General features: G+C 42.5%; 1 protein-coding gene across 2 annotated transcripts in view; it reads right to left on the reverse strand.

Annotated features, from left to right (window-relative positions):
* Positions 1–6: 6 nt before the first annotated feature.
* uacab (uveal autoantigen with coiled-coil domains and ankyrin repeats b) overlaps positions 7–15,550 on the reverse strand; it is a 45,289-nt gene continuing 29,745 nt past the window's right edge. The window contains exons 3-19 of one of the 2 annotated variants that reach the window (XM_071546450.1): positions 14,348–14,436; positions 13,400–13,464; positions 11,835–11,892; positions 11,204–11,274; positions 10,872–10,978; positions 9,735–9,916; positions 9,413–9,450; positions 7,468–7,521; positions 7,124–7,231; positions 6,530–6,562; positions 6,263–6,355; positions 5,947–5,977; positions 5,779–5,828; positions 2,650–5,355; positions 2,111–2,263; positions 1,075–1,140; positions 7–463 (exon numbers count right to left, since the gene is read on the reverse strand). In XM_071546450.1, the coding sequence (XP_071402551.1) occupies positions 392–463; positions 1,075–1,140; positions 2,111–2,263; positions 2,650–5,355; positions 5,779–5,828; positions 5,947–5,977; positions 6,263–6,355; positions 6,530–6,562; positions 7,124–7,231; positions 7,468–7,521; positions 9,413–9,450; positions 9,735–9,916; positions 10,872–10,978; positions 11,204–11,274; positions 11,835–11,892; positions 13,400–13,464; positions 14,348–14,436 (3,976 nt within the window). In that variant the 3' untranslated portion in view covers positions 7–391. Of the gene's footprint in view, positions 464–1,074; positions 1,141–2,110; positions 2,264–2,649; positions 5,356–5,778; positions 5,829–5,946; positions 5,978–6,262; positions 6,356–6,529; positions 6,563–7,123; positions 7,232–7,467; positions 7,525–9,412; positions 9,451–9,734; positions 9,917–10,871; positions 10,979–11,203; positions 11,275–11,834; positions 11,893–13,399; positions 13,465–14,347; positions 14,437–15,550 lie in introns of both variants that reach the window. The other variant, XM_071546449.1, reaches the window with a different exon arrangement.

Consider the following 15,550-nt stretch of genomic DNA (forward strand, 5'->3'; position numbering starts at 1 on the left):
GAGCAATCATACATTCTTCTGGTCAGTTGGATACAGTAAATCTTGGATAGATGTAATTCAAATGTATTTTTTTTTCCATGAATGGAGTTGTATCTACTTGTGTTCAAATAACACATCTATACCTAAAATGTACAGTTTTTCACTTCCACCCATAACTCATGGATGTAGATCTACAGAAACCAATGTACAGCCAGACATACAGGGGATTACAGAATAGCCTGTTAATGCACCACGCACACACCCTCCCACACACACACACTCACACACACCACACACACACACACACACACAAGGCACCCACAGGGGCCACAGCAGGGATACTCTGCAGCAGGGGATGTGAGAATGGTGGATTTGAGTCAGCAGGTAGCATTGTGTTTTGCTGGGGGATGCTTTAACACACAAACTCCTGTCTCATGCGGATGATCTGTAGTAAGGCGGCTTGGACGTCCTCATCCATGTGGCCCTGGGAGGGAAACACACACAACAATGGGCTCTAGTTAATCCATTTGTCCCATATTTCTCAGTATAAGCCCACTTGCGGGCGGCTGGCTGTGTTGTCTTCAGCAGTTTTTGCTCTCTATGAAAAAACACTTCATTTTAAAAGAGCTAGTTTGGCTTTTTGACCCTTGCTGTTGTGAAATACTTACCCCTAATGCTATAGTGCAATTAACATACTGTTGACATATCATATTCCTATCAGCTACTGTGCATTTGTCCCTTTGTATTTAGCATTTAAATAGTATAATATTTTCTGTTATATAGGTTTTGTAAGTACATTGGTATGATGGCTAGGCAACATAATCTTAGCCCTTCCCCATCCTTAATATAATTCACTCACACGTGCACACACACACACACACACATACATACATACATACATAATTAATTTATTTGGTCATGTTTCATATTTGTATTTATTACATTTTTTATTATCTTGTAAACCTCTTTGTACCTCTGCTTTGATAAGTACCCTATAAAGGTGTACTCCAATGAGGTAATGCAAAAAAAAAACAAGTATAAAGAGAAACTGAATTATTTTAGACAAGATCATTCATGGACATGAGATAAACTTACCTGCGCTGCACTGAGAAGATGAGTTCGATAAATTGAAACTACCTCCCTGTGTTGCCTCTCAGCATCCTTATAGAGGAAGAGGGAGGGAAGCAGAGAGAGAGAGAGAAAGACAGGGAGACAGGTAAAGAGAGAAAGATGGGGAGAGAGGGAGAGAGAGGGGGGGGGACAGAAAGAGAGACAGGCAGAAGAGACAGAGACAGAGGTTATTGCTTCAGTGTCTTCATCAGTATTGGCCAACACTATGAATGCTATGCAGACGTGGCACAGGCACTGAATGGACTCATTCTGGCTCCACATTATTACATATCTTGCAGCTACACCTAAATTCCAGGACAAAAATAGCACCCATATTTTTCCTGAAGATGGCCAATATCTCATACAAAGGAGCAGAGAGGCCAGTTTTTAATCTTGGTGCAGACCAAGACGTGCATTCCATTCTAAGTTTGAGCAATGTTTGCTGATAGTTGTGAGACATTGTTTTCGTTTCATCTAGATTCTGGCAAGACCCAACTACAATGATGGAGATGTTGATGCCTTCATTTCTTCTCTAGTTTCCAAGTAGAAGAGGAGGGTCACATGGTGAGGTCACCATTATACATCAGGCACATCTCCAACTGTTTTGTTCAGTTCTGCAGTAAACAAGCTGATGAGCCAAGCGCCCAGAATACCCATCACATATTTATGGTAATGCGATGCAAGGTAGTGCACTTCTTAACTTTTACAAGACTAATGTGAGGAAATGGGCAGGATTATTATCAGGGCAATACGTTGCTGAGGTAACTGTGAAAAGACAACTGTGTGAATGCAACTGTATAAATGCATGTAAATGCAGAACTTATTTAATGATTGGCTCCCTGGGTTTTTCAATCACTCACTCAGTCAATCACTAATAGCAAAACAGACAAAGTTCAGCCAATTACAGAAGTTTACTGTGCCATAAAACTAACTGAATATAGGAAAATGTGTACATATAAGAGTCTACGTGTTCCTTACACTAGATATTATAATAATGGGTATGTAATGTGTGTCCACTCACAGCCAGCTGTTGCTGTAGGCTCTTGATCTGGGCTTGGAGTGTGTCAATGTGCTGCGTCTGTCTCTTATTGGGCGCGTTGCCTGCGTATGCCAGCTGGGACAGACCGTTCAGTGCCTGCTTCAATCGCTCAACGTCTGTCAGCAACTCCGTGATCTGAGAGACACACACACACACACACACATTTCATTGTTTCATCAACCACACACAATAAGAAATTTATGATGAAAGAAACTGATGAAAAGAACCCTATTTTCTTTCCAAATCTTCATATACCCAGTACATGTATACATTCTGAGAAATAATTTACTCAAAGTACCCTAGTCATTTTTAAAAACAATAAAATAGATATATTTCAATACTTTTCAATGGCAGATATCTAATTTTTAAACAATACCTATTTGTTAATTTAGCTAAAACAAACATACAGATTGCCTGTACCAAAAATAGTCTAAATAACAATACATCTAACCATGTTTTTTGTTACTGAGCACAGCTAAATCAGTAAATAATTCAACTATAATGCCATAAATGTTTACTACCTTCTTGTCTTTGACTTCAGTCTGCTCAGCCGATGTCTGAATCCTCCTCTGAAGATCACCAATGGTGCTGAGCGACTCGTCATACCTCTCCTTCAGCTCCCTAATTTCTCTCTCAATGGCATGGCCTTTCTCTTTGACAGTCTCCATCTCTGCTCTGGCCCTGTCCTCACCCTCCCTTGCCTGGGCTGACTCCCGATGGAGCTCCTTGCACTGTTCTGCTAAACTCAAGACCTTGTTGCTCAGGTTGACGACCTCCTCCTCCAGCTGCTGCTTCTCCTTCTTCAGCTGGTTCATTTGGTCTTCCTTATTGCGAAGCTCCTCAAGAGCCTGGGTGGCCTGGAGGAGCTCAGATTGCAGGGCAGATACATCTTCAGCCCTCTGGGCGTTACTCTCCTCCTCTTCGCGGAGTGCCAGTCGGAGCTTAGCCACTTCAGCCTCCAGGGTTTCCTCGGCCTGGGCATGTTGTTGCAGCAGGGCGGCCTGATCCCCATGGCGTCCCTGGAGCTCCTTCTCCAAGGCACAAACCCTCTGGGCCTCCTCACGCTGAGCCTCTTTTGCCTTCTTGCACTCAGCCTGGGCTTGATGAATGGCATCTTGGAGGGTTTTAAGTTCAGTCTCGTACTTTTGTACCCGTGTCAATTCTGATTTCAGACGTTCCTGGAGGTTCTGAATCTCAGTGTTGCAGAGGGCATTCTGCTCTTCAAGTTCAGCCCTCTGAATGGTCACTTCCTTGTACTGCTGCTCTAGGTTGACCAACTTCAGAGTCAATTCCTCAATTTTGCCCTTGTAGTCCTCCTCCACTTCTTTGTGGTTTTCACTGGTAACAAAGGCAGTTTCTAGTCTTTGCTGAACAGACTCCATCTCAACTTTCAGTTTCTCTTTCTCCTGTTTGCTGCGCTCTCCCATGGACTTCTCTTTATTGTACTTCTCTTCCATTTCCAACAGCTTGTCTGTCAAGTCCTTCAATTTGGCATTGTAAGAGTTTTCTCTTTCCTCAATGGCTGTCAGTGGGATAAACTTGGACTGGATAGCCTCCTGTATGGTATCGAGTTCTTTTGTCTGGGCCTCCAATTCTTGGGTAAGCTTTACCGTTTCGTCCTGAGCTAGCACATACATCGCTGACAATTCTTTTGCTCTGTTCTCTGCCTCAACCACAGTGGCACTCAACTTCTCTGTGATTGCTTTGTGGTCTTTTTGGCTTACATAGTCCTTTTTCATCTCCAACATAACTTTTTCCAACTTTTCTTTCAACTTATCACTTCCGTCTTTCACATTCCTCAACTCTTCCACACTTTCTTTTTCCTTGGTCTCCAACTTAAACATCTCAGCCTTGACATTCTCCAAAGTAGCACACAGCTCCATTTTCACTTGCTCGTGCTGCTGCCTGGGCACATACTCTCCCTCCATGCTCTGTTTCAGAGACTCGCTCTGTGCTGACAGTTGTACAAACTCTCTCTCTCTGTCTTTACACCTCTTCTGCAAAAGTTCCAGCTCCTTCACCAGGTCAGCATTTTGAGACAATATGGAGTCCATTTCACACTGGTGTTTTACATGGGTGCTTTGGAGACTGGTGATGTTCTCATCTAGTGAGGCCCTCTCAGTTTGAAGCTGCTGGACTTGTCCCTCTGCTTTGCCATACCGTTCACTGGCTTCCACCAGCTTGTCCTCCAGCTCCTCCATGGCCTTTACCATGTTCCTACTCATTTCCTCATGGTCCTTGATGGGTACAAAGTCCACCTCGATCCTGCTGTTGAGCTCATCCAGCTGCTCCCGTAGTATCTCCCTCTCTTCCTCGCTATCCTCGACCTCATGAATCAGTGCTTGGCTTTTGGCAGTCACATCAGCCAGCTTCCTTTTCAACGAGGCGTTTTGCTCGTCAAGAGCCGCTCTTATCCTATGTTGTTCCTCAGCAGACATTGCCCCTATTCCTCCCTGGGATGATTGATTGTCTAGTTCCCGATGGAGTTCTGCTACCTCCTCTAGCACACGATCATAGTCTTCCCTCAGCTCAGCGAGTTGCCGTTCCTTCTCATCAACTGCATTGGTCAACAGGTTTTTCATGTTGTCAAACTTCTCAGCTGGTACCACGTTGCCATGTTTAGCCTGGCCCTCCTTCAACTGGGTTTCCATTTCTAACAGGGCTTCTGCTAGTTCATCTCTTTCTGCAGTCAGAGCACCCAGCTCCTGACCTAGCCTTTCTGCCTCAGCTGCTAACTGGCCCTCACTGCTCTTGTACTCTTCCAAGGCCTTCTCACTTTGTTTGAGGCGGTTGCGGACACGACCCACTTCAGCTGAAGCTCCTTCATACTTGGTCTTCACATCCTGGAGTTGGGCACGGAGTTCTTCAGCAGCCTGACCTCCTAAGTGTTCCTTGACTGCGACCACATGGGCTTGCAGCTGCTTGACCTTGCACTCAGAATCAAGCATCCTCTTCTGGACGTCTCCCAGAGCATCTTCTAGTTCTTGAACCTGCTGGTCAGCCTGTTTCTGGATGGTGTCTCGGCTCTGGACCAGTTCTTGGCAATCCCGATTCTTGCGGTTCAGAGCAGATTGAAGCCGTGCAATCTCATCCTCAGCTGCCTGCTGCTTTCTCCTCACTGCCTCTAGTTCATGTCGGAGCGCATCTAAGTCACCAGTTAGGTCCTTGGGCTGACTCAGCTCTAAAGGTCTGGACAGGGAACGCGACGTACCGGGATTCTGGAGAATCTACAGAGAAAAAGAAAAAAAAAAACACATATAGAAATACACACAAAAGGTGCTGACAAGTTATAGAGAGAATACAAAAAAAAATAATGGAACACCAATCATTGCATTTAAGATGACAGAATATCTATCTCTTGTTTTGTAATTCTTTCACAAAAGCTTTATTTCAGACTGAATTTTTCTGCACAGACTGTTTCTTTCCTATGGCTGATGAAGTTAAGATATTATAAATCTCTCTTTTACTGAGGGGTAGAGAGAAAATATTTTCAGATGGGAATTTCAACATCTTATTTGTTTGAGAGTTGCTGCTATAAGCCCACCGCCGCTGACACAGACTGGCCAGACTGCAACGGCTAACACTTACAGCAACAGCGTGCCTTAGGCATCTGCAACCCATATAATAGTGTTTCACAGAGCGAAGCTTACCTGAGTAGAATCCAAGCTGTGAGATTGCTTGACCAAAATGTTCTCTTTTCCTGCAAAGGACACAAAGTACAAAGCATACCGTTAGACCTATTCACTCTCTGTGGGTGAAATTCAAGATATGGCATCCAAATTTGTTTAGAATTAAATAAGAGACTGAACAAAGCCCACCTTTGATCACAGATTGTCCAGAGTAGTCCCCCTGTAAACACATGGAGATTCATGCACATTACATTAGTAAAACCTTTAGATCTGTATCTCTTGAGCTTAACTCACATTCATGTAAAAATACACTCTGATTTGCTGACTTCAGTTATGTACGTAGGTTTTTCAGATATGACCAGAGGTTCATGAGAAAGTTGTTGGTATTCAGACATGGGCTACACACTTATATTCATTATATTCCTACTTTACAGAAATCCAACACAATGAAACTTCCTGAGAAGCATCTATGAATGTATGAAGTTTGAATTAAAAGGTCACTGACCATGGTTGTGCGGAGCTGGACCTTGACAGTCTCCGGGCCTCGTGCCGCTTCCTCTCTGTCTTTGGCAGAGAGTAAGAGCTTCAACTGTTCCTTCTGATTCAATAAAAAGAAGAGCAATTGCATATGTCAGTCAAGGTAGAGCAATTGCCTATCCAGACGTTTTCTAACATATATAAATAAATAATGTATACACAAGCAAATACACACAATCACTTAACAAGGGCTTCAAAAAGAATGGCTTCAAGCAGTTGCTTTTGTTTTCCTTACCTCTTTGTGAATGTCTTCCACAGTTGTCTTTTCCTGGAGAGGAACAAAAAGATCAAAGTATACAATCAATGGAAGGATTAATAATAGATGATGTTTCACAAACGTGCGCTGTATATTTTTCTACGAGAGCACCTAATTTATCATCTCACTCAGTTCCCCTGGCAATGCTACATATTATACTGTTATGAATACATTGGGATGGAAATATTTCTGGCAACTAATACTGAGTATATAAATATGCTCATTGAATATAGCATTAATATATAGCAAGTAAATTCTTGCATCTTTTACATAAGCAACCTTTATTAAAAGCCTGCTCAGATTGTGAAAACATTTGGGGGAAAAAATATACTCTAAATGAAATTTCAAAAACACAGGTGGTTAGAAAATGATTATATATTCCCTAAATCAACCTTAACATCACTAACCAATCACCAAAAGCACCCACAATAATGTTATGTACTTTTCACGTACACTGTGTGCAGCGACTAAAAAAAAGACAGTGGTAAAATAGAAGTATGCCTAAGTACCGCACGGCAGGTTTGATTGGACCTGTGTTATGTCCAGCTCTTGCTGTGGTGCTGTATTGTTTACCTGTGTGAGCTGTTGTTGCAGCATGTTGACCTTGTCCAGCAGTGCCCTTTGCTCCTGGTGGAACTGCCTCAGACTCTCCTGCTGGCTCTCGTTCTGCCTCTCCAGGTCCTAAAACAAACAAACACACAAACAAACACACACACATAAACACAAAACTATAAATCTTACAAAGTTAAACTCATTAAAGTAAAATTATCAGATGTGTGTGCATATCTTGATTGACAGAACTGATTTGGAGTGAATTCAAGCAAACTCATCATGGAGCGCCATGAGACGTGCTTCCGAGAACTGTGTGTGTGTGTGTGTGTGTGTGTGTGTGATTGGAAGGTCGAAATTGTACTTACGTGTATGATCTGATCCCTTATGTTAGCCTCAGCTGCCTCTGACCTCTCCACTGACTGCTGAGGAAAGAAGAGTTTCTCGTTTATTATCACCTTTTGGAGACATGTAAAACTGCCACAGCTATGAAAGTCTATGGACAATTCTCACTAATAATCGCTAGATGGCAGTCATGTGCAACTGAGTGGCAAACAGTGAGCCCCTTGCAGGCTCTAAAAAATGAAGAGACTCTACAATAAAAACACCAAGCCATGCAAAATGATTTGAAATGGGGAACAATATGGAAAAAAATACAGAATATTCAGGGTCTATTCACAACAATGCTTAATATGTAAATCAACCTCTAGGAACACAGGCTTCAATATGTGCACAACTCATGTCTAAGCTTTCAAGCAGAAAGTGTAACAACACAACACTGGAAAGCAGTGCTTAATTTGTGGCGGATCCTGCATCTCGCGGTTTTGGACTACCTGCATTCCGGTACCTATTTGCGTGGACCCGGCACCTGGTGGCATGAAACTTTTAGGTTTTTTTTGTCTGCCATGTAATACTCCCAATAGTTGACTTTTCTTTCCTTTCCCCTCCCTTCCAAAAAACCTGTCCCATTTCCATATGAAGACAGGTGATTACCCTATTAGAAAGTAACAACAAGCGCATAGTAATCACGTCACACATGAGAGAGCTGCTCTGCAGAGTGTGTTATGGTAAGCTTCAGACAGCGTCATGGCTAAAAGTTGAATTTGCTGTCCATATGTCCGCTGTGTGGACTATTTTGGAAAATTAGACAAGGTAAGCATGATTTTTTTTGTTTGTAAACGTGTTAGCATATTCTGTAATCTATTAGGTCTCTGCTGGCACAATCGAAATTCACATTTGCATAGATGACTGCGAAACAGAAATTTTTTGGAGTGCGGACCTGTACGTCACACAGTTAAATATGCGGGCAATTGCGCATGTCGAATGTCCAGAAATAATTGGTAGGCTAATAACATGAGAATTGGTTGATGTGAAGGACTGTAAGCCCCACATTGATGTGGGCATTTCAAAACCAGCACGGTCCAGCTGAGTGTCGCATTTAGGTCGACTTCTATCTGCACCACAACACGTTTTATTGCATTATTCGCTGACATTGTTTCCTATATTCAAAATCGATATCCTATGAAAGTATTTGTACTGAATATTGATGCGTAACTACTCGAAGCAGAATTTCTCTGGTAAATGGTTGAAGCCATTGCAGTTTCCTTTATGTATGATTAGGATGTCTCATAGTAGCCTATGTGGGCATTTACATGTTGTGCACAGTGCAGTTATATCTTTAGTCTACTACTTGAAGGGCAGGTTTGTAAAAATTAGCATTATGTAGCCTATGCAATAATCAAATATTGTTATAGGTCCCCAGTAATCGGAGCTCTAAGGTCATATAGTCGGTCATTTAGTAATGTTTAGGCTGTTGGTCTACAGTAAGCTGTATGGCTGCACTGAGCACCACCGTGCCTCCAATGCGCTTGTTGTCTTGATATGTTCCGGAACCTTTTACCTCCACACCGACTCACGGGAACACCGACCACTTGGTGTTCTGGGACCTTATCATTTGCCAATTCAGCACTGCTGGAAAGGAAGCGTACTGATAGGAGGGGTTTATATATTCAGTGACCTCCAGAATTAAGGCATTTATCTGAACCATTTCTGTCAAATAGCTTTGGCATGTCACCTACCGTCTGTGAGCAGCATCACCTTTTCAAAAAAAGGGACTGTGGAAAGTGGCTGCCCAAATGTCAGTTCATTACTATTCCCATCATGCTACATGTATAAATGGAGGTCCTCTAAAACATAAAGCAGTATGGAGAATGGTGGTGAGATGCTCTTCACTATAGGTTAAGAGAGGATTTGGCATTTGTGGTCAGGTTTTATGGATGATGCTAGCCAATAAAGCGGATGCTGCTGGGTTACCTGTCGCTTCCTCTGTTCCAGCTTGGCAGCCTCTTTCTCTGTGACAAAGAAAATGATGAACAATGAAGTTCAGATTTGATCTCTCCTTCAATAGTTGGAAAAATACAGGTATCTTTACAGAAAAGGTATTATATGAAACATTTGGTTCAAGCACAACAACACACAAGTGCAAATATACAGAGCCTTCAAAGAATTACTGATTATCATGAAAATCAAGGCTGGATAGTAAAAACATATTTAAAAAAGAGAGCATGTTTATTCTCTATTCTAATTATTCTTTTATGTTCAAGGTATACACTAAGGTAATGTGTTGCCATCTGACCTCTGTTGGCTTTGTCGAGGTAGCTTTTGACCATGGCAACAAGCTCCTGGTTCTTGTTGAGGCGGGCGTAGTGATAAGGGTCGTGGCTGAAGCTGTCGACTGCCGTCACGTCGGCCCCGCTCCTCAGCAGCACTTCCACTGCATCCTTACAGCCATACTCACAGCCCAGAATCAGAGCCGTCCTGAGGGGGGCACACAAAGACACACAAGTGAAGTGCATGAACATGAACATGAAGTAGGCACAAACAAGTACAGGCTTGTCTTAAGCCAGTTGGGATGCAGATACAATACCACATATTAAAGGAAATGCAGTATTAAACTCCCCGCCGGAGGAGCTCAGGCTAGCCAGATCAATATCATCTTTTAAATCACTTCTCATGCACATTACAGGAAAAACAGAAAAGCCTTTTTATTTTCATTTTTAGGTACTGTTTCATCCCTGCTGGAATTTTGTATGTGTCCTTTTTCATTTTTATTCTCATCTGTCGATTTCCTTTTTTTACCTACTCTTGTGGTTTTTATTAATTTTATCTTGTTTGTTCTGTATAACACTTTTTAACGGTTGTTTGGCAAAGCGCAACATAAATAGATTTTATTATTATTATTATTATTATGTGTTTTTCCATGCTGTTCTGGCTGTGATAACATGCTGCCCACATTGTAAAACCATCCATGTGAAAATCGCATGTCTGACTCACTCTGTCTCAAAAGCATGATTATAATTCTTGAAACAAACACTAAAACATATTCACTTCCTCACTCACTCCTACACTCATTCTCTCTGTACTCTATAGCCGCCAGTTGCTGAGTTTTGCACCTGGTTTTCCAGTTTTTAAATGGTTTATAGCCCCTTTTCAAGGGAAACAAGGTAAACGTCCTGTCAGAAGTTGGTTGGTATTTCTAATAAATTTTATAGATAGGCCAGGACTTTTATCTCTGTGTTTTGCTGTTCACGCCTGATGCTGCAAGGTAATCGCCAATAGCAGTGAATGGCCAAAGCTATCTACCAATTTCATCAAAAGTAGCCTTTTCTAAGTAAAGCAACAAAGACAAATTCATATATACCCGTTTTTTTTGGAACTGGAAGTCTGGCACCCATACCTCATACATACAACATAATAAGTGATGTTTCCTTACTTGTTTTGTTTGTCACGGATGGTGATGTCGGCCCCTCGCTCCAGCAGCAGTTGACAGATGCGTGGATGGCACATCTGGGTTGCCAGCACCAGAGGTGTCCTCCCATCCTAGAGAACATGCACAGACACTCATTCAAGTGCACCAAGATAAGATTCAGGAAATATCTTTTTGTCTTGCTCCAAGTGACATGACATGCAGTTCATCACTACCATTGATGGATGTGGATTTTTTTCCCCACAATCACAACTACATATGAATGTGAAGAAATGAAGAAATCTCTAAAAAAGACCATTACTATGCATTGTGTGAAATGAACTGAAATCAATTCTCACAAAATCACTGGCATTCACAGACGTCCCACTGTCACAGAGGAGTTTCACGCTGGAGGAGCAGCCTGCCATGACTGTGGAGAAAGGAGTACAAACTACTATAGTCATTTCATCCCATTTACCATTGGAAACCTCATGCACATTAACTCATGAACTGGTACGGATCTAGGTTCAAATAAGAGAAAGAAAAGCAGAAAATATAATCATTCACAGTTCATTTCACAGCTGTGTTTCTCATTATTACGCTGGAATTATCGGTTTAGATAGGTCACGTGTCAGAGAATGTGTCCAAGAATAGCTTCACAGCATATGCTAACATCTGGATTTAAACACAGCTGGTGTCACCATATATCATCCTGTAAAGGATCCTGTAAAGCAGTAAGCCACTGCTGCTGCACTGTGTGATTTGTCATTGACAAATCACACAGTGCAGCAGCAGTGGCTTGTCAGGGCGTGCAATTGAAAGAGTGCATTGACACTGAGAAGACTCTTGGTGTTGGTTATCGTATTTTGAGGATTGCATGGGGAGGTTTGTTAGATGAGAGACTGAAGAGAGGAGAACTAAACTATAAACTGCGCAAGAGGCAGAGGAGAGGAGAGGAGAGGAGAGGAGAGGAGAGGAGAGCGTTCTCACCAGCATCATGTAGAGCTGTCCTCCCCTGCAGGTCCACATTGCCAACGGGACAATTGTGCTGTAAGACAATACACCACAGGTTGGCACAACTAAGCAAAGTCAAATGGGGTAATCATTTCACTGGTGCTGAAAGACAGATAAATCGACAAAGTTGTTCAAAGTGCGTCAAGAACCTCAGTCTACAGTGCTTTTCTAACCACTAACTAGAAAATGTGCTCTGTAGAGCACAGACCTCCACCATATGTGACACCACCTTTTGGTGATATGCGACGGCCAAAACTACACCCCCTTTTGGCCAATCAACATGAAAAGTTTAGCAGTTCTTCCTTGGCCCATAACCAACCTTCATACCAAGTTTTGTGCAAATCTGTGCCCAACTTTTTAAGATATCCTGCTAACAGACAGACAGGCAGACAGACAAACACACAGGCGCAGGCAAAAACATGACCTCCTTGGCGGAGGTAATTATGAGAATAATTTGAAAATGTGTAAGGCTTCATTGCTTTTATTGACTGTGGTTCACTTCTATCATAATTGTGGAGCAAAATGTGTAAAATGATTTAATTTCAGTGGTTGGCGTGGCTGTGAACCTGAGAAGCAACAACAGGCAGGTCATATTAGGCTGCTATGCTGATACACTTGTGATATCCCTCTCTACACAGCCAGTCAGAGACCAATGGCTTTACCACTGTGGCGATGAGGGCCTGCTATGAAAGCTTTGAGGACTCAATGCTAACAGGGGCCTTATGTTGCTGGGTGAGCTTGCCAGCAAGCTAGCTAAGGCCCCACTATAAAAACCCAACTCTCTCTAGCAACAAGGTCCAAAAACGAGCAGCACGCTCAAATGACAAGGAGAGCAGGAGGGGTGGAGAGGCAGTGGGCGCTGACTGCAGAGCATAGAGGGGGGAAATCCTATACCTCGAGGGTTTGGGTTGACAGAGGGAGATGGTGGCGGCAGTGGGGGGGTGGGGGTTTGGCGTCCAGCTGCTATCTCCGGCGCGATGACGGCACCAAGAATGGACGGCAGGTTTGCGGGAGGGAAGGCTTGTCAACACCACCGACAACCCCCCACCGACAGCACCACCTCCGTTAGATCACTGCCATACCAGAGTTGGGGGTGAGAGGATGGCTAAAACGCTATGAGGGCACAATGTAGTGGAGATAGCCCTCTCATTGTAAACACATAAATCCTCCAGCGGGGCATGGTGACTCAACAGGGCCTACTGTTGACCGATAAGTCGGTGGGCTTGGCTGCCAGAGCCGCTTGGTAAGGCTTATTTAAAGGAGCTGAAAGGCAAACTGCCCTGACTGTCCAGTGGTTAGATATCTGCTCGGTGGAACACACACACACACACACACACACACACACACATTAGAGTACACATACTTCACACGAACATCAGAAACAGTGGAAAAAAGTGTGTGATTCCTAAAAACCAAAAGAAAGACCAAAGAACAAACTCTTAAACAATGTTCTTTTTCTGCACTATGGTTCATCACAGGACTAAATGTCATTCAGGTGCAAATGGTGTTATAGATACACTGGGAAGGCAACTGCACTTTACCTGCAGGAGCTTCTGCACACACAGAGACTGTCCATTTCTCGAAGCCAGATGAAGAGCATTTTTGCCTAAAAGCCAATAAATGCAGCAATAAGAAAATTAGGTACATTCACAATTAGCGGTACATGTACTTGTACAAGCAAATGCCACTGTGTATTATTATCATCAAATTACTTTTTTCACTCAGCCTGCATCACTTAATTATAATGGCCACTATTTAGACAGACTTTTTATCCAAATGGATAGCCTGTACAGTGAGTGCTTTCATTAGGTACAGTAGACCTCCAAGGATATGTGTTTGCTACTACAGGCTGACACAAATACAAATTATCACATAATACAGATATAGTTGATAAAGGTTATACATGTATATATATATATATATATATATATATATATATATATATATATATACATATCTGTGCTTCTTCCATGGAGTATATATTTAATTTTACATCAACATCAAAACTGAATATTTGACTATAACTCCAATAACATCTCTGCTGAAAAAGCTTTTGTTTGAATCATTTCGGAAGTTCACAGCTCTTTTTCATTATTCGGCCTAATTTCAGCTGCGGATTGTAACATTACCATAATGAAGAGAATTAATGCATTTGCTGCTGGGAAACAGATACTGTTATAGTAGATTCACAGAAACAGACCATTAATAGGACCGATTTTTTCCATTACATCCTCATCTCCCAACCCCAAAAATAGATGGCAGGCTCTGGCACCTAGCCCCTTAACCCACCTTAATTGATAAGTGGAAATTACATTATATTACATTATACTTAATTGAGATCAAGGAGCACAGTGCAAAAGAGTAGAGTATGTGGGTGGTCCATGTCTAAATAGTAGATTGACCAAGAAAGAGTGCTTCTCTGGTTGATTACTCCAGCTCCAGGGTCCTGCTTTCAACCATGACCTGAATGTGTTTACTGTCTAACTCACCAGTGGCATCAGTTGCTGTGACGTCAACACCGTGTCCCAGGATGAGATTGAGACAGTCCAGGTGTCCTCTCGTTGCAGCCAGATGAAACCTGGAAGGCAGGAAGAGAGATGGAGAAAGTGTGAGAGGAGAGTAAAGATGGACAGGTCATGAGTAGAGGCTGAACGAGATGGAGAGCGTGAGACTGAGGGAGAAGGCGGAGAGTAGACAGCGAGAAGTAGAGAAGGGCAAGTGAAAAAGTGATAGGGTGTAAGAAGAAGGGGGGCGAGGGTGAAATTTAAGGACAAGAGAAGGACTGTAAATTGATGCCTGGCTTCTTGCTATCAGCATGATCAGCATTCTGGAATCATATAAGCAGAAACCTTAGAGTCTGTAACTACTCCAAGGCAGTCCAAGAGGTACTTGAGCACAGTGTTTTCATATTGGCCCTGCTATGCAAAGGTGAAGATGGTATCCAAGTGGAATGAGGCTATCAGATGCTAAACACAATAAAGAAAATTATATACTACCTGCACACAGGGTTACACAAATAGTACTACTTTGCTCAGCTTGTCTCTGCCCATCTCTCTCACCTTTCACTTTCCCTCTCTCTCAGTACTTTCTGTCTGGATGGAAGGTGAATCTGTTGACATTTTGTCAGTTAAGCTCAAGGAGCAACTTGCTATTGTACAATGAATAATACTGGTGGCAATTTCACATCTGTGTTCAGTATTTAGTGTGCTGGAGTGCTTTTTAAATTATGCAAAGCAAGCTTGACCATGCACCAAATAAATTATTAGTTTGCACGGTATTCAACAACATAAATATTGGCAACCTTGTAGACTAAAATGCTTACTTTATTCATTATCAATTATTAATCTCATTCATTATTAATTTGCCAATAAGTCAGTGTATTCCTTCAAAACACTACTCCATTTAGCAGCTTCCTATAGCACATACTTAAGCGCCTGTATGCTAACAGGTCTTTAACCATAACTTCTTTGATTGGCAACAGCCCTTTTCCCCTTTCACTGATTTGACCCATAGCAGCACTGCTGCCTCTAGCCCAAAGGTCTGCACAACACTTGTCTGTAAACCAATCTTAGTGTGTCACCCATCAAGCCACAGGAACCTGTTTATGCACTAACCCTGAGGTATCTGCCGAGGAGACAGCTAGGCTGTCACCTCAACACTGGCGAGGGTATTAAAAGCCGTGTTGATGGCCA

This window comes from Centroberyx affinis, unplaced genomic scaffold (genome assembly GCF_046629955.1).
Source record: "Centroberyx affinis isolate AG114_WGS23_722 - 3 ecotype Tasmania unplaced genomic scaffold, CSIRO-AGI_Caff_v1 ptg005274l_1, whole genome shotgun sequence".
Lineage (NCBI taxonomy): Eukaryota > Metazoa > Chordata > Actinopteri > Beryciformes > Berycidae > Centroberyx > Centroberyx affinis.